Raw genomic sequence first — 25,508 nt, forward strand, 5'->3', positions numbered from 1 at the left:
GTAAACCTTAATCTCCTTAGGAAGGAGACGTTGCAATATATACTGTATGATTTAGTAAAAAGATATGGTGTAATTAGATCGATAATAAAATGTAAATGGGCTAATTATAAATGTAAATAAATATTTAATTTTCTCGAGTGGGGATCGAACCCACAACCAGTCGCGTTTACAGGCACACTTTATGCCTCTTTGCCAGGACTGGCCTCTTATTGTACTTATATGTTGCTAAAATTATGGCTTAGATTACCAATAGCTAAAGGGTTTTTTAATATTTTACAAATTTAATGTTCGCTGTGACAATATACTATCCACCAGGCTCCAGTTCACATGAGGAAATTTGTAAAGATCGGGTTCTATCGATAAGAAGTTATTAAAATTGTTACCAGACTCACCCGGCTTTAATCTGCTACTAATAATGAGATGTTCGAGATTAAATCTTTCTGTACACACTTCATATAGAGGAACATGAGACGTTATTTAGAATTTGAAATAATGTGATTCTTTAGGAATCACAATAAATAGGAAGGAGAAAACGGAACCTTTATAGGATCACTTTTCCTGACAAAAAATAATCTAAATTTATATTTAGATATAGTACAGATAAAAATTTAACAAAGTTGTATTATACATATAAAATGTTTGTGGTGTGACCTAAGATCCTAAAATAGGATGGGTGGTGGTGGATCCTCAGGGCCCAGTTCGCCTAGTTCTGGGTGGGTTTTTTATTAAAATATACTATGAAACTTATTCCTTTAAGTACACTAATTCTTACAGACTTATAGGCATGGTTAACTAATGAGAACATTACATTTTTGTGAATGAAAGACTGACAAGTCAATTTTATCTCGCAAAATATGTAGATACCACTTTTAACAACGGAAAACCCCGTCTAAAGTGACAGTTTGTCGCTTTATCATTGAAGATTGAAAGAATATAAAGTATTTGAGTTGTTTTTATTTGACATACCTGCACATTAGTTATAGATTTTTTTCTCAGCTTTATTTATAAGAAATGAAAATATTAATTATTTCATTTTTTCGAGTAGGAATCGAACCCGCACCGATCTCATTTACAGTCACATGTGTGACCAATTGCGATTATTAATGCAATTATTAATGAAAAGGTACTTATATTATTCACATGAGCGCTCTCCATAGAGAAGTAAGTCGTAAATTGGCATATATAATTGCGGGTGCACTTATCGTAATATTTATATTTATCAGTGATTGCCAGTACGTGAGAAATGTTATCGATGATAAGAGATGCGTGACCACTTGGCACTAAATATTTTCCTAACAATAGTGTTGTTACTATTTTTTATGTTTCATATTTAATATTTTTTTTGTCCAATACTAGCAGTTTAACCTGGATTCGTCATTTATTTTCTATTCAATGATCTCAATCAGGTTAAGACAACGCGTGGTTGTATTAATTTAATATATATATTTTTGATTAAAAATAATCTTACATGGCAAAAATATGAAAAGAATACTTAATATTCAAAGAATTCGTATAGTATTTTATTTGACAGATTTGCTGGAAAAGTACGTTATTCATATAATGCAGTTGGTACTGTTGTCATCATTATCAAAGTCAATTATGTAAAATTACCAAAATTTCATGCAACCAGATGATGCCAGGGCGATACTTGTGCTATGAAACACGAAATGAAATGTATGAATTAAAAAGCACTTATCACACCATTTACTGAAAGTAATGAACAAATTAAGCCGAAATTTGGTATGCCTTTATGATTATGCTAAAATGCGGTAAAAATATCTTCTGTATTTTTAAAGGTTAATTGAATAAATTTACTTAAGATTAAAAATAAGCTAAAATATTTTATATTATCATAAATTGTTATGGACATTAATTGATATCGATAATTAAATTGATCAACCCTATAAACCAATTATTTGATAATAATGAAAAATAATGATGCAAATAAAACTGATTGATTTTCATAAAAATAAGACTAACACGTTTCAATAGTTGTATTATAATTATGTATTATTAAAGTTTATTCTTAAGATTTTTATTTTACTAAGAAATCTCATGTGTATATCTTCTATATAATTAAATATCTATACGTCATACGCTAGCAAGACATAGACATAGCCATTGACAGTTCCAGTATTGTCAATTATCTGGTTCGTGGTTGTGGTGTGGAGATCCTATGAATACGTTTGTATACTCCTTAATCATGGTGCCAGCTCTCGCGTTCCAGTCAATTCCGCTGAGTGCCTCTCAACTGCATATCGGCCTCTCTGTGGGGTAAGAGCTGCTTTACTACTTATTGAATCGTATTAAGATATAATACTTAGTGCACTATATGACTCAATAAGTTTAATTATAATCACGTTCTGAGGATTTATGTTTAATTGTCTTACATTGTATTTGATTTTCGATATTGATATGTGAGATTATGAAAGATCATAACTATTATTGTTATGTAATGGCGGTAAAATGTAAAGCAAAAATATTTTTTTTTTGCCTTTTCGCTCATGCTGCGAAAAGGAAAAGAAAAAAACTAATGAAAAAAAAATATTTGCCATTTTCTATAATAATTGAATGAAACTGCATTTAATATAACTACAGCAGTTCAATTTATTAAAAATTAAAATTAAGTGTCGTTTGTGAATTAAATGAAAGTTCTCTGTAACTTTTCTTTTCTTCTTTGTTATTGAGGCCGTCGTGGAGTAGGGGCACGAGGGTGTGAATGAAACGTGACGGTTGCGGGTTCGATCTCCATTCGAGGCAATGAATTATTACTTATTAATATTTTCCTTTCTTCTCTCTAGCACCAAGGAAAAGGCTCGGCTTTGAGTTCCACCAATTAACACGGAATGCCTCGAAAAATTCGGCGGAAAGTGGGGAACAGAATGTCTTAACACTGGGTTCCCTACCCTGCTGTATGCGGGATACAGCGTGAAGCGATTCCTTGTTATTAAAAATAAGTTCTTATTTATCATTGCCATTAATCGCCATAAACTAATTCTTTTTATCAATACATATATTTTGGTGTACTTAAACGTAATTAAATAATCCAATTAATTTCTCGTTTTTTAATTTTTTATCGAGTTTCTATTTATTCGATAAAAATTATTATCAATGTAGGTTAAATATATTTGCCAGATTAAATTTTTCAGTATAATAGTTTTTATTTGAAATTTTTATTAAGTTTTATTATTAAGTATTTTTTTTTGCGTACCTATGTCAAACCCAGTACTTATGTACCCAGTTGTACCTGTATGAAAATAAGATAGCTTTAGATAACGTGTTTCATTATCATATGTGTGTGTGGAATTAAATGTATATAAACATCAATAATGTTTATTCGGGAAGATAATATAATATAATGGATATATATTTATTGTAAAATATACTTTGAAGAGAGTATCTGTTGAGTTTCTTGCCGGTTCTTCTTCTTCTAGGCTCGTGGTGGTGGTTCCTGTGGATTAGAATCCTGAGGATTTAAAAGTTTACAACATATTCTATGTTGATTTAAATTTTTGATTATGTGAAAATAATAAATTCTCTGCTCTTTTCATTGTTTTTACCTTAGATATATATTGACATGAATTTTCGAGATCGTTGTAGTTCTTTGTTTTTGATAAACTTATCGACTAAAGTGCTTGAAAATTAAGCATAAATATGTTTGTAATTTTTTTTTTAATTTACACAAAACAAAATTATTTTTTGATGAAAAACATATTAAATTTATTTTTCTTTTTGAAAATATATAAATTTTTCGTGTACATGTCTTGAAAGTATAATTTAACACTGGTGTAATGACGAAATAATCTGTACTAATATCTAATAAAAGATTATAAAATTTCATTTAAAAAAAAAAAACTAATATTTAATGATTAAATTTGTTTAAAATTAAAGACGAAATAACAGTGTTACACTAGTTTAGTATATAAATGTCTTTATGCATGTACAATTGTACACGCATGTACCGCATGGATGACATTGATATCGTCACGGTTAGGGAAAATCTAAGAGCCCTACGACACGGATTGTTGAAATTGATAAGTTAAAATTATTTATTACTAGCGGCCCGCTCGCGGTTACACCCGCGTGGACTATGTTATTATTAATTTCTGTCTCCATGACTACGTCGTAGTGACGTCTATGCAAAATTTGAGACTCGTAGCATTTGTAGTAACGAAGTTTCATACAAAGTTTCAACCCCAAAAACAACCCCTTAGAAATCGAATATTGCAAATTCCCGTCTTAGCGAGCACCTACGTCCTATAAATAACTCCTATGCAAAATTTGAGATTCCTAGCACTTGTAGTTTTTAAGATTTCGTGATGAGTGAGTGACTTTTCAATTTTATATATATACTAGCAGCCCGCTCGCGGATTCACCCGCGTGAACTATGTTATTATTAATTTCTGTCTCCATGGCTACGTCCTAGTGACGTCTATGCAAAATTTGAGACTCCTAGCATTTGTAATAACGAAGTTTCATACAAATTTTCGACCCCAAAAACAGCCCCTTAGAAGTCGAATATTGCAAATTCCCGTCTTAGAGAGCACCTACGTCCTATAAATAACTCCTATGCAAAATTTGAGATTTCTAGCACTTGTAGTTTCTGAGATTTCGTGATGAGTGAGTGACCTTTCGATTTTATATATATAGATAGATATGTGCAGAATATTCTTTTATTATATGTGTATATATTCTCCGATTTAAATGAAAGTAATATTTTTTTTCAGCCGTGCTGCTGCAGGCAGAGGGACTCCTCTCTGCCCGCAGACCTACCTCTCTTCATAAGAAAGGGTGATAATAGTTTTAACATATTAAAATTTTCATTTCTTCAATCTAGTGTCGAGGGAAGCCGCGGTGGTGAGTTTCGTTACTCAACACGCAATGGCTCCAGAATTCGGCGTAAAGTGGGTAGCGGAGTGTCTTAACACTAGGCTCCCTTAGTCTACTCTACTATATACCGCTACCGGTATACAGCCTAAAGCTGAAATAATATATTTATTTCTAAATATACAATGATTTTAATTTTAAACTTTTTTTACAATGTTCACATGGTTTTATTTAGTTTCTAATTTCGACGTTAGGTGTCCTCCATTACGTGCTTACTGCCTTCACCGCAAAATGCCAAACATATCTAAAGATAAAAATATTTTTCCTTCTAAGTATTATCATTCGTCTAAGTAAATATTATTTTAAATGGCGATATTACTAATGGTTTTACATTTTTAATGTTAATTCCAGTGATTATAGCTGATAACAGAAATAACTCTACGTGAATAGGTAAAGATGTTAAATGTTACATATACATACTCGTATATGTTTGAAATTATATTTTATTATTTATATATAATAATAATTTTAGCGGTAGCTTACATTTACTATGAAAATAATAGATTTAGTAATTATTTCCTAACTCTCTGCGAAAATATTCTTTAAAGTAATTAATGTAATAGATTTTTTTGTAAGTGATATAATTGAAATATGATAAGATATTATAGTAAATTTAATCTTATCAATGTTCTATTAAAAAAATAGCATAATCTAGTATATTACCGGTATTTACGTCATATACGGTTAATGACTCTTATGAATTTAATAACACAAATGAAAAGAAAAAACTGATGATTATGTATTTTATTTATTTGAAAATAATAAGCATGTTATTTTTTATATAAACCATTGTAAATTAGTATATAAATTAGGTTATTACATAAAAAGATTTGGCATGACATGATTGACATATCCAAATTTACTTCAATTGGTTATATTTCATAAGCTTACAGAGCCAGAGCGAGGCCATTGGTAGGCCAGTTTCTGGGTTCGATTCCCACTTGAGGAAATGAAATATTTAGTATTTTCATTTCCTTTCTCTGGTATCGCGGCGTTGAGTACCACCACTCAACGCAATGTCTCCAAATTCGACAGTCGGGGACAGAAGTATCTTAATGTGAACAAAGTGTCATAACATAAGGTTCCCAGGTTCCCTCGGCCTATTCTGCTATAATCGGATACAAAAGGGTTGCCAGGTATCAATAGTTTTTCATTTATCAAAAAATACATTAGATATGGCAACAATAGTATATTTTAGAATGTGCGTATCGCTAGCTATTACTCTTTTCTGCAGTTTCCTTTAGCTTCAGATGCCATAAAGATAAGCTGCTCCTACACGGGGCAGTTATCTATTGTGATCGCTTGCCCGTTTCCGAACGAGCTTGTTCAATCTCTTTGCAAATATAACAGTTTTTGATGTTTTGTTACATCTAGTTTATTGTCAATATAAAAATTTAATGGTAAAAGACCTGCTATGGCTATTACATACATATTTGTTAAGCTAACAAGATTTAACCTATTCGGTGTTAGTCAAATTTATTAATGTGTAAGCATGTAGGTACATAAAACATTTATAATATATCTACAAACATTTTTTTAGTTCAATTATATACATTTTTTTATCTTTATACAAAGAAAACTTAGTGTTAAGACGCGTTTAGTGCGTTTGGTTGTCGGAACTCAAGGCCGTACTGTGCTTGGCCTTATTACTAGAGCGAAATTAATTAAAAAAAATAATTTTCCTGAGCGAGAATCGAACCCACAACCGTTGGGCTAACAACTCTTATGCTCATGCTCATGCAGCAGAGACAGATGCAGGATGCACGACGGCCTTAATTTCTCAAGCCCAACTTCATATTTATAGTCGAAGCGGAAAAATTAAATGTTATAGACATTAAGATTTTCCCGAGTGGGAATTACCTTTTATAATGGATGTACCTACTGCTCTTATCAATAATGCAATAAAATTATATAATACTTAATTAATTGTTAATATGATTAACCGACATTTGTATTGCATTCAATAAATATAAAACATTTTATTAAGGATATAATTAAAAATATGGTAAAAAAGGTATGGTAGGTCATTTATTTAATGTGATCGAGGATTTTTATCCTTATATATATCAGTATTGATGTGGTAATGTAATTACTATTGTTTTAATTAAAAATATTCCATTTAAGTTTATGTCAATTAAAACATTATCAAACAAAACTGAGATTCTATTAGTTTAATGTTTTCAAAATATCAAATAATTTTAATACTGTATTCTAATCACTTTTTTAACACTCGTGAGGTTTTATTATAGAAAGTAATCGCAGGATTTATTATTATAATAGTAGTGAAACAAGCGGTGAATCCTATCACTGTGTAAGTTACAGCTGGTGATGCCCAGGACTTGAAGCTGTTCTTGTCGAAGCCGTAGCAGAGACTGATGCAGGATGCACTGAAAGCGACGATCCCGAAACATATGTGTGTAATTTTGGATAAGTTACTTGGAAGGCACTTTCGTAAGTTGTAAGCGTAGAAAGAAGCCACTCCGTTGAATAGACACACTACACTGAATACTAGCGCTACTAAACCTATAACAAAAAAATATTTTTATACAACTTTTATATTATATCTATTTTAGATTATGAAAAATATTTGTTTAAAACAATCATTGATTGAAAGCCGCCAAGTACTTGTTACGTACTATTTGATATACTGATATTACTTGTTTAACTTTATTTTTATTTTCTATTGTTTACTAGAAACAATACAATATTTTAATATATCTAAAATGTTATTTTAAATGTCAAAAGAATGATAATTAAATATATTTATAGCAACTTATTAAATTTAAAAAGTGCTTACCAAATTGGCCATGCAAAGTATTCCAGTGTACACTCTTATCAATAATTTTGATAAAACTCCCGGCAATTGCTAAACCTGATCCTAGGACTTGTAGGACCGTGTGCGCTACCTTTTTGTCAAATAGACGAAGATTTGCCGACCAACCGTTATGAGGGCATAAACTAAGAATAGCTTGGGCCATTAATAGTTGGTACTGAAATAAAATATTACAAAAACATATATTTAAATATAATGCCATAATATTTAGTATTTATTAATTGTTTGAATTATAGAAATTGAGGAAATATGGGTTAAAACGAAGTTAAAAGAAATACTCACACCAAGAACGCACAAAAGAATGTGAGTACTAGTAGCCCCCAAAGGTAATCCATTTTGTAAGGAAAAAAGAACTGAAATCCCAACTGTAGCCCCAATTAATATATGAGCTAGCAGATTTAGTGAGGATTGGAATATTTTCAAACCATAATTACTATTATTTGATGACGATACTATAGGAACGTTATTTGTTTTAAAATCACTGGCATTTTCTTGGGGGTCAACTTCCAGGGGCTCAATTACGTTTGGGGGCATTATCACTTTTTTTTAATTCACACGTGCTAACTTCACCTTCACTTATTATATATTGCAAGGAAAAACTGTCTTTGGTTTTATATATAGCGTATATAAGAGCAGATAAACAATGATGACTAGCTTTATCCATTATCGACCAAAGATTGTAAAATATATAGATAGCTCATAGTTCATTTAAAATGTATTTATTATTTATATTTTAGTAATTTAAAATTTAAGCTACGTATTTGAAGTTTTGATTGAGCTTGCTTGTAGGTACGTAAAATAGAATCGTCAAATTTCATTTAAATCTATTTAGCCGTTTTTAAGTTAATGAAATTTATAATAAATAATTAATTATTTATTAATGAATTATTATCATCACTCAGAACCCACGACCGTCGCTTCAGTCCCACTTTTGTGCCGCTGCGCCACGATGACCTCAGTGCAAGCAATGAATTTCTCTTTTGTAACCTGAGAAAGAAAGAATCAGTAATAAAAAGTTAAACAAACTTGTCATTTTGTTTTCGCTTCATGCATTCACAATTATATTTATCTACTTTAAGGGGAAAAACTATTTCTTGTATTTGTAACTTTTGAACCGATATCGTAAACATTTGCAAATATGATACGATTTCTATTTTGTTTATTATTATTAATCATGTTCAATTATAGATAAAAGATAATTTTACATTTTTTCACATTTTATCATTAAAATATTTGAACATATGACGTCATTCATTGATATACTCGTGTATGTAGCATCGATATTTTAAATATAATAACATACACTTTTCTATTAATTGCAATTTTTTTACGTTTTGCTCTGGTTGTGGGTTCCCTTCTCAGCCAGAAAAGTATTTATATATTTTTTCTTGTACTGCCTGGGTGAGATTCGACAAAGTAATGTATAGTGGTGATTCACTCTGTCTACTCCGCCTGATAAACAAGGGAGAAGAATGACAATAAAAAAAAAACAATTTACTTTATTGTCTTACTATGAAACACGTAATAAAGATCAAAAATTGCCACCCTATCTCGTTTCGAAATATATTTCGTAAGTAGTCGAAAAAATATTTATTTACATACAAGTAATTCTCACAATATGGAAGCAGAATAATGTTTTGGGTACAAACTAACCCAAAGTTATGAGGGTATCGCATACATTAGGAACAATTTTAATGACAGTTTTGAATATTTTGCAGTATCATACGCCGCGCAAACATCGGAGCTATGGGACTGGTATAATGAACCGGTGCTGGTCAGCACAATTAAAGGGTCCCATTTGGGCCTTTGCTAATGGAATTAAATCCAATTAGATTTTAGGGTTACGAGGTGAAGTTTACCCGCCGGTGAACAAATGGTATTCTGAAACGACTTGCACCTGTTTAGATTATTTGGTTGAATACAAATTTGTATTGCTTTTCTGATTAGGTATTTGGTTTGTATTGGGGTAATTTATTTAATTTATTTTGTACGATTTGTGCAGACGAACGCCAAAGTTGTCTTAAAAATGTAAAATCTATTTTAAATACCACTCTTAGAAAATTAAATATAAATATTACATGAGATTCATCTTCAATAGTCTTAACTTTTAGTTAAAGTAAACGGACTAGCAGATAAAATCAATCAAATGAGATCCCAGCAGGATCTCAATTCAAATATACGAAAGTATTCCGAACTTGTTTGGCTTAGAGGGTGCATATTCGATAAAATTAAACTTTTCTCGGTGAAAATTTTCTCAAGTAACGATTCTTGTGTGGTTTACATCAAAGTTTTTGTTTTAACATGGATCGGAGTAAGGAGTTTGGAAACGTACAAGCATGTTAAATGCCTTATCTGTTGCTGACATGGCCTCAATCTTCGTACTATTGGATTGTAGACGAAAATTGCCCGTGTGGTCTTGATGTATACAATACGTTTAATATAAGTTTGTGATATTATGAAAATATCTCCAGATAAAACCATTTAGTACGTTTAATATTTTAGCATTTCAAATTTGGGCGTTTTCACATAACTATGTTCATAAATAAAAATATACAAATAAATTAAAAGTTCAATAAGAGAAATGGAGTGAACGGCTTCCTTAATCATTCCTTTTAAAACAACGAAATAAAAACATTAAAAAAAAAACTCAAATTGTTATAACCTTTAAGACAAAAAAAATGTTTGAAAGTTAAACAAAAGCTTTGATTCAAAACAATTGGTTTTATTTATTTTTCCCAAACTTTCGCCTTTGTAAAGAGTTCATTTGGAATGAAAATTTTTACAAATTTGTTAGAACACCCACGGAGAATTCAATAACAGAGACATTTGTTGAGGCAACGCGGCCGGCTTTCATTTGGTGTCTCCCCTAGGCACTTAAGTTTACATTAAACTTGTCCAAGCGCGAAATTGATCTCTTAGAGAGGGGCCTTCAACGAAAATATAAATTGCCACGTGACGCAATTGATATTTTCAACGTACGTGTTTGGTCATCAATCTGTGAAATTCGTTTAATTTTATTGCTTGTATTCTATCCCCTCTTTTATGTTTTTAATAGTATTTATTCATATAAATGATATTTGGATTATAATGACTTCAAGAAGAGCGAGAGAAGAAGAAATACGAATAGATATTTCTTTTCTGCTTCACGCTGTAGTCCGCATGTAGAAGTGTAAGCAGAGGCAACTTAGATTCAAGTATCGTTCTTAAATTTTCGCCTGAGAATGAACATGATTTTTTCTTCTCTCCAGCGAAGATGGAACCCGCAACCATCGTATTTACAGTGAGATACTGTCCAATTTGCTATAATGTCTTTAACTTCAACATAAGATCAATATCAAAGCTTCTTTTAAGATAATATTTAAATTAATTACCTTATCCTGTTACAACATTACCTTTAAATTGTTGCTCGGGTTCTTTTATAAGAAACTTTACTTCCGTAAAGGAATTTTGTTTACCCAAAGGTTTCCAACTTGGATGTAGCAAGAGGGGATCTAACGCAGTGGGTAATATATTTTGTTTTCGTGAACAGCTATATGAGTGTGCTAGTAAACTTCTAGAAGTGACTGAGAAATAAACAACATCTACACCTATAATAAAATCGTAACTGATCGTTGTCTGTATATGGAAGATAAATCAGAAATATTAGGGGGGACATTTATTAGTGCCGCAAAACAATGATGTTTAAATTTTTTGTCTGTGCGTTCGTTCATGCTAATCTCAGGAACGGTTTAACCGATGGTTTTCATTATTAGATTCGTTTCATTACAATTAGTTCATAAGTAAAAAAGTTATATCAATTTAAAGTATGTGTTCGACCACATCTATAGAAAGTAATTCACATTAATAAACAAATGGTTGTGTAGTTTAAGCCGGCGAAGTCGCGAGTGGCCACCTAATAATATAACCAAAAAAATATTTTTCAAATTGATATGAAATCAAAACGTCACTTCTAGTACACCTGTACATTTCGAGTTTACTCAAATCGCAGTGGGAGTAGGAGGTAATCAGGGATTAATTTTCTACATGGATTATTTTCAATCCACCTCAGTGTGTGAGCTTTGAATGTGTCTTCAATTTGAAGGCTCCTCTCTCGTTGATAATAATTTCCAGACGAAACCTGTTCGAACACGTAAAGGTACGTAAGTAGGTATGTATGTTCAATTCAGCACCAAATTGATGTTTCTTAATTTTAAAGTTAATATTAACATTCGTATTTTAATTAGCCAATCTCAGGGTGCTTTAAAGTAAGTAAAGTTTTAGGATTAAGTCAATTTGTAATATTGTTTTTTTTATTAATGTGAGATTTTTTTATTTATATGATAGGTTGAGTTTGAGTTTAAACTCATATATTATAGAAAACAGAAGTGGAACAGCATCTGGCCGTGAACTCATTGGATGTGGGGTCTTTCTTAACTTATTATATTTTCCTGATCTGATCTCAATACACAATGCTTGAACGAGTGGAGTACCGAGTGTTGTGACACTCAGCTCTACTTTAAGGGCAATTAAACGGGAAACCTAAAAAAAAACATATTTAAATCTGGTCAGTCAGCTTCAAATATAAATCTATATTTGCTAATTTTGTACCAAATAAAGTTAAGTTCAAATTTATTTTAATACGGAACTGTGATTATAAACATTTAAATACAATCAGGTAATTGAGCGTAGAAATTTGGTTATTACCAATTCATTATATTAAATTCAATGAATTCTACTAAAATATTATCGGGATAAATTCACGCTGTATCCCGTACATAACAGGTTAGGATGGAGACAAACAGAGCCTGGGAACATAGTGTTAATACACTCCGTTCACATTATAGCATAATCGTTAGTGCGTAACACAACATCAACAAATAACAAGTCTCATTACCAGAGCTAGGGCATTTTATATATATATAGGACTAGCGGACGCGCGCAGCTTCGCTTACTTATTTTGGGGGTGTATTTTAATAAACCATAAAACATGTGTTCAATGAAATATTTTTAAGAGTCTAAATTTCAAATTTTATAATAATCGGTGGCGTTTTAAAGATTTTTCCATACAAACTTTCAACCCCTTATTTGCACCCTTAGGGGAAGAATTCTAGAAAACCATGAAACATGTGTTCAATTAAATACTTTTAAGAGTCTGAATTTCAAATTTTATAAATATCGGTGCCGATTTGATTTTTTTCCCATACAAACTTTCAACCCCTATTTCGCCCCTTTAGGGTTAAAATTTTTCAAAATCCCTTCTTAGTGGATGTCCAGATTGCGAAAGTAAACTTTTGTCCAAATTCCACGTTTCTACGCACAGCGGTTACGGCTGTGCGTGCGTCTTACCTCAGTCAGTGAGGACAAGTCCTTTTATATATATAGAATAGATAGTAATAAAATTAAAAAGGGATAAGAATTAGTATAAACAAACACATCACCTTCCTTTGCGCTGCGCAGTCGGATAAAAAAGAGGCTATGCCAAAATGTACACAATATATTCAGTACTATTTGTAACACATTCAAATAAACACACATAAAATAGTGAGAACGTCTCAAAGTAAACCGGTAATAAGTTTTTTTCCCCATAACATTTTGTGGAGATAACGTGAAAAGATCGTAAACCCTAGCGGCATTTTGTTACGCCTACCGTATTCCTTGTTACTTCCGTAAAATTCTGAAACGAGAAATATTTTGGAATATTAATATTTTTATTTTAAATATGTTATAATTCTCCATATTATTCAATAATTGAGGCCATTCGTGGCGCATTAGCACAAGCGTGCACTGTAAACCTGATAGGTTGTGAGTTCGATTTCCAGTTAATGAAATTAAATATTTAATATTTTCATTTTTTCGCTCTGGTGTGGAGGCAAAGCGATTCGTTCAGTTTTGCCACTTAATACGCAAAGCCTCCAGAATTCGGCGGAGAGTTGGTTGCGGAGTGTCTTAAAATTAGGCTCCCTCTACCTACTCGCCTACATGCGAGAAGCTGAAAGAAAAAAAATAAGTATTATTTTTATGTATTTTAATTAAAATATATAGCAAAATAAATAATTCAAATAGTTTATATATATTTACATTTTGTAGTATTTTATTATCTGTGAACTTGTATCCAGGTGTGAAATATAGGCCCGGGCTCTGATACTGTTGAAAATGTGAAATTTATGTGTCATATTTATTTTCGCACACCTACCTACCTACCTACCTACCTACTCGTGAATGAGGGCTTCTTTTCATTTTATGACCCACGCTACGAGATTTACGACGGCGTTAAAATAAAATATAATTTCATAGTGATATGAATAATAGATTACAAAGTATACCTACATATATGTATATACATATATAATAATAGCTTGAAGCTTATATTTTGATTAATATTGTGTAAAAAAATTAAGAAAACATTTATGTAAAATATATTATGTTCTGTTACAGCTTTATCCTTATTCACGCAGAGGGTAGTACGCAGAGGGACCCTAGTGTTAAGATACGTTCCCTATTTACTTTGAGGTCAGGGAGATTACATAATTATAAACATTCTTCTAAATGGCGAACGAATCCATAAAGAGCTAAAACGGTCTCATTTAATAGATAATTTTAAAATAATTATCATATTTGTATTAATTTTCTCGAATAATAAACTAAATTATTTTCATTGCTTTTCCGTGACGTCATATATTTGGTAATTATTTAATTAAATATATACAATCTCGATCGATCGATGATATTTTAGAATCTATCTTAATTAATTTGAGGTTTTTTCTATAGTTATTGCACGTACTCTTATAATTCACGTGACATGGTCAAAAATAGCTTTCTTTACTCAAGTGGCAGTAATCAACAATGTATAAACTAAAGATAAAAGATGAGATCATAATATACCTTGTTATTAGCTTGCTACAATTAATCTATACTAATATAATAAGGTGAAAGAGTTTGTTTGTTTAAGCAGTAAAATCTCTGGAAGTAGTAGTTGGATATATATTATTTTATATGAAAGCTACATTCCTCAGGAGTGCCTTAGGCTATAAAACATTAGGATGTAATTCTTAGTTAGTTTTAAACAACAAAATAACAGTAATTAGGAACGGTATCCTTTTACTTTATATATACTTAAGTATATTGTACTACAAAAACATTGAATGTCTTTAGCTGTGTCATTAGTTAGTGTAGTGATATATCACCGTTTTTTTTTAAATAAAGGTATTAAAACTTGCGAATGAAAGTAATTCTATAATTTAGAAAATTTTATGAAGATAAACTTTGGCTATATAGCATGTAAATTGAACGTATACTTTTAGAGCAAATGTATAATTTAAATAATTCAACGCACTGTTTACGGCCGCAAGCCTAGGCTCGAGGCCCGCGGGGGGCGCCCTTGCCGCTGATAACATCCTGTCAAGGAACCAGAAATATATATATATCACGCGGGCGAAGCCGTGAATGGGCCGCTAGTGCAGAATAAACCTACTTCACTTCAAGTATACTATTTTTCTAAAATACAAATAGAAACGCTAAGTTTACCTAGAATACACATTTAACGTTCAAATTTTTAAAATATCATTCAAGATAAGCACACTCGCACATTGTTACGAGACATTCATAACCCACTTACATTCTTTCCACCATTAAATGAGAAAAATTTACATATGAGTAAAAGAATGGACTTTTCCGAATATTATATTATAGCAGTGACGTTTATTACAATTCTGATATACTCATATGTTATCACCTAGAGGACTTTGGAGCTTAAATATAGCCTCATATATTTTTATTTAACTTGTCATACTGAAAAAAAAAAACGTATGTAAATCTCTCTCTCTGGATGGATAACTCTGGAGACATGCCATGTTGAGTTGGGGAATTCAACACCGCTCTAAACCTCGACACCAACCTTGAAATGAAAATATTAAATATTTCTTTTCTCACTGGGGAGAATTGCCGCCATAACCTGAGAAGCTTAATTGTCATAGTTTATAATGTTAATTATTTAATCAAAACTTAATGATATAATCAACATTTGCTTATACAAGTCTATTTAATGTCTCCAAATAATTTCGGCGAAGCCAAAAATTTATTTTCCAATTAACTTTCGTGTACACATACGTTCGTAATTTACCTCCTACAAGAGGTTTAATAGTGCGTCTACAGCTTTCATCTGATGTGCGTCTGTGATTTAGTTAATTATGAAATGAAAATTGTAATAACTCGTTTACATTTTGTCTGGTTTTAATTATAATTGCCAGTGACAATTGAAATTAATTAACACTAAGGTGCTGTTTTTTCACGTTATCTAAGGTAGCTGGTGGGTAGACAAAAGGAACCTAGTGATATTATTTTAATCTCCAAAAATATTCAACGTTTTTCGATTCCATGGAATTCGAATGCATAACCATTGCTTCAGTTAAATCCGCTTGTCACGTTGGTATCGATCGTGTCACTTGGTGTTTGTTTTAGTGTTGGAAACTTTAGTTACTTATAATACCGAAATTACGTTGGCACTTAGTTTTCTCTGGTTAACCCGCTGGGGGTAAGGAGTGTACCTTAAAAAAATATAGGAAAAATAATTTCCTGTTTTTATATAACATTAATACTTGTTATTGCTTACTTATCATTTCTATCTTACATGTTTACGTGTCAATGAACTAGTTTCAAATATTATTATGTGATATTTTTGTAATTTTTTATTGAAAAGTTACTTTATGTAAATGAGTTTAGTATTCATTTTTCGTTGTCATTTTGTTAATTAATTAAAATAAAAATTTATTTTAAGTCGTAAGGATAAATATCCTCACGACTGCAATACGATATTCTGTAAACGGAACTAAAAATGGGGGGAACCCTGAAGCGAAACTACTTGAGTGTGGGTGGATGAAGGTAATTTATTACCAGTGGAAATAAAACGGGTGTTTACTACTTTGTAGCTTTTTAGCTGAAGCAAGGCATTTATTTCACTTATACATGCCCTATACTGCAGTTGGATCTCGGATTGGAGCACTTAAGAACTTTCCTTTGTTGCGCGTTTTCTACAAGAGTTATGAAAGGAGACGACAAATGTATTCTTAGGAATGTAGAAGAATAAAATATTTTACAATAATAGTATGTGAGCTTTATATTTTCTTTATAATATTATATAATATTTCCATAATATAATTTTCATGCATACACATAGATTTAAATCTCTCTCAGTTAAGCTGTCAGTTCACATGAACGAAAGTTGTAGAGTAAGCCTTTTTAATAATCGCCATCGCATGTTTTTTCCTGCTAGTGCCAAAAAACAACAATATTGATCAATCATTACATTTTAATTATATTTGTTGACGTAATTTATGTCTAATCAGAGATTACTATCAATAATGAAAATGATAAAATTTTATAGAAATATGAAATTAGGACTACATTTATCTTTAGAATTTTGATATATAAATTGTGGAAAATATTTAGCTAATATAAAATAGTCTTAAAATCAGTAAAATTGGATCAATTGATAACATAGATAAATATATGAATATTTTGATAAGTTCATCAATCATTAATATCTATTAATGAGGATGCCAAATTAAAAAAATATCCGTTTCAGTTTTGTCAAATTTTATATTTTAAACTTAAAATTTTAATTCAATTATAGTAAGGAAGTCGTGGCGCACTTGTATTACGCCACGCCACGACTAGCATCTTTGGACGGTTATGGGTTCAATTCTCACTCGGGGGAATGAAATATTTCATATAAATTTCTTCGCTCTGGTAAAAAGGCAAGCTCGAGCAGCGGAAAGTGGGGAACAGAGTGTTTAAACACTAGCTTCCCTGCCTTATCCTGATATATGTATGCCCTCGTAAAATATTGTAGGTGAAGGCAGTATCACAGTACAGTGTGGAGATGTAAAAAACATATAAATATTTGTTACAATATTGAATTTACCTAACCTTAAAATTATATGGTACTATATTTATATACTGTGTGTTTTATTGAATTTGTTTTTAGAGAATATGCATATTATTTCTTTTATCAATTTCGATTATAACACATTGTTCAACTGTCACGCTATCAACGGAATACGTGACATACTATATTTTCTAGAAATCATAAAGAACAAAATCGAAAATATATTTTTGAATGAATTTAAACTTCTATATAAAATGTTAACTTGCAGACGGGTCACGGCCTCGCAGCCAGCTTCAAATGCGCGTTGTCCAGATAGAAACTTCAAAATTAATTTCAAAGTTAAATCGAAAAATATTTTTCTCTGTCGACAAACTCAGTTAGTGAAGTATATCCTAAGGGATAAAGCTATACAACCTTTAGAATATATGTATCTCTAAATTCTGTTTTGGAATTTCTATTATTTGCAATATATTTTTCGTAGATATTTTAGCAAGGCGGTAGAGGGAACCTAATGTTAAGAAACTACATTTATCATTTTCCCTCAATTTTCGATAAATTGGGTATTGAATGTTGAGTGGCGGAATTCAACGCCGCGCTACATTTCTCGACTGGGAATCGAATCCATAACCACTGCGTCTACAGTCAGACAATGTCATACAGTGATAAGATTTATTTATGTTGTATGTTAAGTTAATTTACTAATAATGGCCGTCGTGGCACAGCGGCACAAGTGTGTGACTGAAACGCAACGATTATGGGTTCGATTCCCACTCGACGAAGTGAAATTGAAAGTATTTACGTTTATATTTTCATTCTTTTCACTGTGATGTCGAGGCAAAGCGAGCGTTGAGTTCTAGTAGTAGTAACTAATATTTAATTTCGTCGAGTGGGAATCGAACCCATAACCTGTCGCGTTTACCACGGATGACTTTATTGTTATAGCACAACATTAACGATAGTAAACAATAGTTACTTAACGGTTTCGATTTAACGTCTCTGATATATCGATTCAATAGATTTTTTAAACTTCAAACAATCATTTATCTCTAGACTACTGTAAATAAATACTGATGCCTCGCATCTCGATCATATCGAGAAAGTAATCTATTGGGTGGGAGCGAGATGACTTTCATTGTAACTATTCATTGCAGATGAAGGTCATGAGATATGTCTTAAGACTAACCGTTTGAAATATTACTATAATAATATTTAACTAATATTATAGATTACACCAGTCTATAAACTATAATTTATTTAATTATTATTGCAGTCTCATGGCTGAAGGTATATGTGATACTAGTGGACCCGCACGCGGCTTCGCCTGCTTAAACTATAAGAATATTTTCGCGTCGGTCATACTCATACTATGCCGCCCGAAGGCTAGGTCATTTCGAATCAGTGACATCTCCTTAATTATTTATTAGAATGTTATACAGAAAATTATAACTTCAATCTAGATAAAATGCTAAAAGTGACTATTATATTTATTTTCATAAGGATGAATATCAAAATGACGCGGTAACGAACGCAGTCGCGTAGCGACGACGGTTGTTAGTAACATGGCAGAATAAATTGCATGTCAAATTAGAAAGTATTTTAATTTATTAGTATATATGTGTAATGTAATATTATATAGCCTATAGCACTTCTGAAGAATGCAGCTTTCATACAAAACAAAAACAAAGTAAATCGATCCAGTAGATCCAGAGATCTTAGCGTTCAAACAAACAAACAAACAAACAAACAAACAAACAAACAAACAAACAAACTCTTCCGCTTTATTATATTAGTATAGATAATCTTCCAAAATGTTTTGCTTCTTTATTTCATTCAAAGAATTTGATTTTTTTATAGAATTTAGTTTTGCTGTGTAAATCTATTAAAAAAAATCCCAATTACATTGTTTTCTCGTCTATTTAGCCGTTCTTTCCGGATTTTAAAATTATTGAAATAAGCAGTTTTGACAGCATATTTCACCCACCATTTTTTCCGATTTCTTTTGTACTGTAGATTTAATTTATTTATATTCTAATTTTTCTCGTCTTCTCATATTTTACAATTCTAGACCAAATGCATAAGGAAATGGGTAAAAGCGAAGCCATAAATGGTCGTATCTTTTAGTTGTAGGGATCCAAGGGATAGTAAATCTGGAAAAGGATCTTGATATACAGACTAATAGATATGAGGATCTAATAGACAGACGGATTGACAGACAAACGCACAGACACACAGGCAGACAACAAAATTAACCTGTAAGTGTTCTGTTTTTATATCCATTTGTAGCTTTACCATCAAAATTATATTATAACAGTATTTATTGAAATATCAATATTAAAAGTATTTTTTACTAAAGTATTATAAAACGTTGCTGAAAATTCTAGCATATTTCCAATTGGGCAACAATTTTGTAAATAACTTTGAGCATTACTTAACTTAAAGTTACGGCAGTTGTTTTCATTGTATAAAAACTTTTTTATTTATCACCAGACAAAAAGTTTAAATTTTATATTATGTCCGGTTGGTCCAAGTTAGTTTTGAAAATAACATATTTATATATTTTTATCCGATTTTAAATATATATAAACATATTTATTAAAAGACCGTGCAAAGACCAAAGACCGCAAAAGACTGCAAAGTGGAGTAGGTTGAGTAGGAAGGCAGACCCTGGTAATAGCCGGGATTAATGCCAGGACGAAGAAGATAAACATATTTATTATATAATTGGTAAATATATGTATGTAATACAAGCTATTATTCAATTAAATATTAAGGATTAGAAATTATCTAAGCAGTCGACGAACGATAACTATAAAACTCTGGAGTATTACAGTATTTATCTATATGAAAAATCTAAAATTATATTAAACTTTGTAATTGATTTATCTAAAAAAAAAACGATGATAGTATTTGTTTTTTAATAGAAAATAAATTAAGAGCTCTTTAACCTGTCTAGCCTGACTGACAGACTCTGATAAACTAAGCTGTTATATTTGAAATGGTCAATTCAGTATTGACGCAAGACCACCTCTAATTTTCGAACTGTAAATTACAGGACAGGGGGTGCAGTACAATTTATTACATGGCTGATATATCGCTGTGCCCCCGAAATGCTGACTTCGTAATCCAAGGTAATTAGGTATGCTGATTTAGTATCGGGATTATAGTTTAGTTTTTGGTGAAATAAATGTCGGCCTATCATTATTTTAGACAGTATTTGTTGTAAGCAATTTTTTTAAGTTACTTTAAAAAAAATGTAGAAGCCAATCGTGGGGCAGAGGCACAAAGTGTGACTGTAAACACAGGTCAGGCAGGTTTTGGGTTTGATTCCCACTTGAAGAAATGAAATAATGTGGCACATATTTAGCTAATTTTTTGAAAAAGGAAATAACTTATGATTTTTAACGTAAAAAAAAATTAAAAACAACCAACTTTGCAAATAATACACAAATGTATATTGTAATATTCAAAACACACGTACTAATTTCCGGTCCATCATATCCAACAAAAATGATAACCGCAATAAAATTCAATATTCTCTATATTTATCGATGCGAGAAAACACTCTCGTAGATCTATCATAAAGATTAGAAATCCAGACATCACTATGTTGAAAATACTGTGAAAGCAATTTGCCATTTATCTACTTTGTTTAGAGGCTATAATTGTGTGGCAGTTTTTTGTAACGGATAACGTCTGGATGGTTATACCCTAACATTCTTGTAGGTAGCATCTCGTTAATCTAGCAGTAGGGACACGATTGCCCGCTGTCATGCGGAAGCACATCTTTGATCTCGGCCCTAATCAATTGGTATCGATGTATCGATGTTCAACCATTGACTCAGCGACTCGATTCTAAAACGATTCTACCTACGCAGCCGCCGCTATATGGAAATGCTCGTGAAGAGACGAGTGCCTTTTGTTTTCGTAACTTTTTAAGAAAACAGTGACGTACAACGGTTAAGAAATCGTACTATATATTTGTGAATTACGTCGTAGCAAGGATACAAGGGTGTGTTGAAATTTCTTTATACTGATAGTGTAAATATACGATTATATAATAAAATTTAAATTTAACATTTATAAAACTGATCTTTAGTTTAAATTGTTTTTTCCTAAAACTTGCCTTGTTTAATTTAATATTCAAATATACGTTTGTATTTATATTACATAAAACTAATACGTAAGATATATAATTGCTTGCTACCGCTAAAACAAATTAAAATTATATAATTAACATGACTGTTTACAATTAATTATGTGGCATAATAATTAATCTAAATATGTAAATAGAATGATTAATTCCAAATTCCATGGAATATATAATTATCGCGATATAGAATCGAGTATGGACCGATTTCAACAGCAAATATGGGTCCGTCTCCCGTGCATACAATACTGATATTATTTATAACTTCGTATAAAATATTGTATCCCGTCATGGGACTGTCGACCGACGGGTTCACAAATTAACAATAAATATTCATGTGAGCGATTATACGCACTGCGTAATGGTATATCGATATCGTGTAAGAGTTTATATTGGACTTTTTTTTGATTCCATCATTAATCAAGAATGGACCATTTCTATATAAATGTATGGATTTGATTAAATTTTTTGTTGTTGTGAAATAATGGATTGATCTTTTTATTTGAAATTGAAAATTAATAACTGAAAATGTTTGAATAAATTAGGTTTGTTTTTTTACAAGTATGTATTTTTCTGTGAAAATTAATTGGAGAAATGAGGGAGGGAATGAAGAATAAATATACATTTCTGTCATTACAAAAATTCTTACTATTTAAGTAAGAATTTTTCTAATGAGAGATTTTTATTTTCTCTCCGTTCCCCTTTCTGCCTGAGTTCTATATGTTACGTTTTAAATCGTTGGATTCAAAGCTACGATTATCAAAAAATATATTTCTTGGAGTGGAGAAGGAAACCGCATCCATAACGTTTTACAGTAAACACTGTCCAATTGCGCCACGATTGCTTTAAAATGTTATATATGTATGTAATTATGTAATATTTACAGTTTCTTACAGTTAGTGAGTTAGTTACTTTAAGTGAGTTTGCAAAATATATAGTTATAGATCAATAACAGAAAATACTCGTATTTAAACAACACAATATGAATTGGAAACATACAATCGTATATGAATAAACATCAAGAATACAAATTAATATTCGATGAACGCGTAATTTACGAAACATGGAATAATTTCCGACTGAGATAATTTCGAGGCTTTTGTTTACAGGCTTTGTTGTTTGTACCGCGAATGCCAGGTGGCGACAATTCTAAAGTTTCCAATGAAGGCCATTTCCTAATTAATTCCTGTTTGTAATTCACAGGGTTTGGGATTCGTTTCGAGTGTTCTGTTGAGCCAGGCTCTGACTTTAGTTGAGCTCATTAAAAATTTAGCGAATTTGACGAGTTTTCAGATGGGCTTGTTATTTCTTCGCCATTTGCAAAGTAATAACTAAACCAATATGACTTGTATATAAGAAACTAGCGGCCCGTCCGCGGCTTCGCCTGCGTGAGCTTACTTATTATTCATTTCTGTCTCCATGAGTACCTACGTCCTATAAGTGACGTCCATGCAAAATTTGAGACTCCTAGCATTTGTAGTAACGAAGTTTCGTACAAACTTTCAACCCCAAAAACAACCCCTTAGAAGTCGAATATTGAAAATTCCCGTTTTAGCGAACACCTACGTCCTATAAATAACTCCTATGCAAAATTTGAGATTCCTAGCGCATGTAGTTTCCGATATTTCGTGATGAGTGAGTGACCTTTCGATTTTATATATATAGATAAATCAAGCTGTAATTGTACGTGTATCCTGCACTCACCAGGGCAGAAGGAACCTACTATTAAGATACTTCGCAACTATTTACACATGTCCGTTTCCCATTTTACCTCGTTACCAGGGGGTGAATGTTCAATCATTTTTCATTTTTTGAAACTATTAAATATTTAATTTCCTCAATTAGGAATCGAATCCACACGACTAGCGTATTTCTCCAATACATACATATATATTTTTCATTAAACATCCATCATTCATTGTCTGTAATATTCAATAATTATATATTTTTGTGCCAACCCTTTAATTTGGCCGTGATACACGAAACGGAAAACATTAATATTCGTAATCTGCATTGTTAATATTATGAGTGATTCAATTGCGGCGGATATCATCACTACATCGATTTATATAGGTATTACTCATTTGCAGAGTGATTTTGGTCATTTAAAAGGAAATAAAATTGCAATAAAGTATTTAACTTACGCATTACGTCTATTTGAATTGTGTTTTGTTTAAATAATTGCTTTATATATTTGTTTATTGAATGTAGATTTTATTTATTTGAATAAATTAATTATATTGTAAGTTTAATTTATTAGTTTTGGCGATGCTGGATGTTAGAAGCTTCTAAAGCTGAGTTTATTTATTATGGTAATATCGACGGTACAATTAACTAAACAAGGAATATTTGATTAATTATGTAAATTTTATATAAATAAATAATTTAGTCTGTTTTAATAAACAGTTCGTGTGTAATACAGCCTCAATGCATCAATCCTCGGAATGCCTCATCCAGATAGTGGAGAAAGGAGTGTCATAACACCAGGTTCCCTGCCATAAAATTAATTAACCAATGTAAATATATACCTTAGTGAACGTCTTTAATTTCTTAATGTATAGTATTTTAGAAAAAATCTGAAGTAAATATATAATGCAACCTTCAAAATATTCATCTCTTCTTCTCTCTATTCTCTCTTCATATAATAAGTAACTAGTAGCAATATATAAGTAAATTAATGTTTTTTTCTTACTGTATCTCGTATACCAAAGTCACGAAGAGCTTAATAGAAGCATCCCCGAAAAGGCACTTGATGTATGTAGGCTGTCTGCCTGACTGATACTGTGTCGTCGGTTCTTAGTTAGAGGATCATTGTTGTCCTAAGATTGATGATAGGCTAATCTTGTCCCGATAGAGACCCAAATGCTAATGAACGAACTTCACCCTGACCTTAACGGGATGTGGAGCTTCTTTATTTTTTGGAACGTAATTTGGGCTTATCGTTGTTAAGGAGAACCGTTTATATTTATTTGGGTTGGTTCATTTCCTCGAGTGGAAATAGAACCCACAAACTAATCACGATATTCTCTACACATTATGACCAAAAGAAGTTACACCTATTTAATACTGCTTAAAATAATTGTTATCCCGGCAAAAAATAAGAAAAGCTCAAATGGAATAAAAATTTACTGTGAAAATTAAGTGATTAAATAAGCTTTATGAATCCCGGTACCATTTGGAAAATTATACGTCTATGTAAAAAATATCCTTGTGTCTGATTGGTTATTGTAGTTTATACAATAATACAAACGAAAACGAACATTTTTAACAAATATTTGTCAATTGTGCCTGTCTTCTTCTAAAAAGCTAATGAACTGATTTTGAGGATCATTTAAATGGAAAAGTAAAATTTCAATATACATTTTAGTTTCCAAAGTGGAAAAATATACAAATATACAATTAAACTTACACTAACGAAATTTAGCATACATAGGCTTCCAAGTTTCTTTGTCTTCGTCTCAAATAATCCATACCTATATTATAAATTCGAAAGTAACTCTGTCTGTCTGTCTGTCTTTTACGCAATCAGGGCCAAACCGCTAATTTAATTGTGATAATATACTCATACAGAGAAACTTGAGGGTCTCAGGATGCACATATGATTCTTTTTTCTCATATTTGTAATATTTTCGATATATACCAATATATTAAAATACTTATTAGTTTGACATGCAATTTATTCCGCCATGTTAATAACAACTGTCGTTGCTAGGCAACGATTTGCAAAGTTTGTTGTTAGAAAACGTCACCCAAAATGAGCTTGCTTAATGCTATGCTTA

General features: G+C 31.2%; 1 protein-coding gene across 1 annotated transcript; it reads right to left on the bottom strand.

Annotated features, from left to right (window-relative positions):
* Positions 1-7,080: 7,080 nt before the first annotated feature.
* LOC146530902 (uncharacterized) lies at positions 7,081-8,327 on the bottom strand. The gene is made up of 3 exons (XM_085199630.1): positions 8,003-8,327; positions 7,685-7,877; positions 7,081-7,410 (listed from the first exon to the last, which is right to left on the bottom strand). The coding sequence occupies exons 1-3, from the start codon at positions 8,252-8,254 to the stop codon at positions 7,103-7,105; spliced, it is 753 nt and encodes a 250-aa protein (XP_085055756.1). The 5' UTR covers positions 8,255-8,327; the 3' UTR covers positions 7,081-7,102.
* Positions 8,328-25,508: the final 17,181 nt, after the last annotated feature.

The sequence above is a fragment of the Heliconius melpomene genome, chromosome 16 (genome assembly GCF_056956725.1).
Source record: "Heliconius melpomene rosina isolate 202511_hmr_F chromosome 16, ASM5695672v1, whole genome shotgun sequence".
NCBI classification, from domain to species: Eukaryota; Metazoa; Arthropoda; class Insecta; order Lepidoptera; family Nymphalidae; genus Heliconius; species Heliconius melpomene.

What these genes read in the sequence shown, in the direction of transcription:
- LOC146530902 (XM_085199630.1), bottom strand. Translation starts at nt 8,254, where the DNA reads ATGCCCCCAAACGTAATTGAGCCCCTGGAAGTTGACCCCCAAGAAAAT. An exon ending in TTCTTTTGTGCGTTCTTGGT is followed by an intron (nt 7,878 to 8,002) that starts GTGAGTATTTCT and finishes ATTTTATTTCAG; the next exon opens with TACCAACTATTAATGGCCCA. An exon ending in TACTTTGCATGGCCAATTTG is followed by an intron (nt 7,411 to 7,684) that starts GTAAGCACTTTT and finishes TTTTTGTTATAG; the next exon opens with GTTTAGTAGCGCTAGTATTC.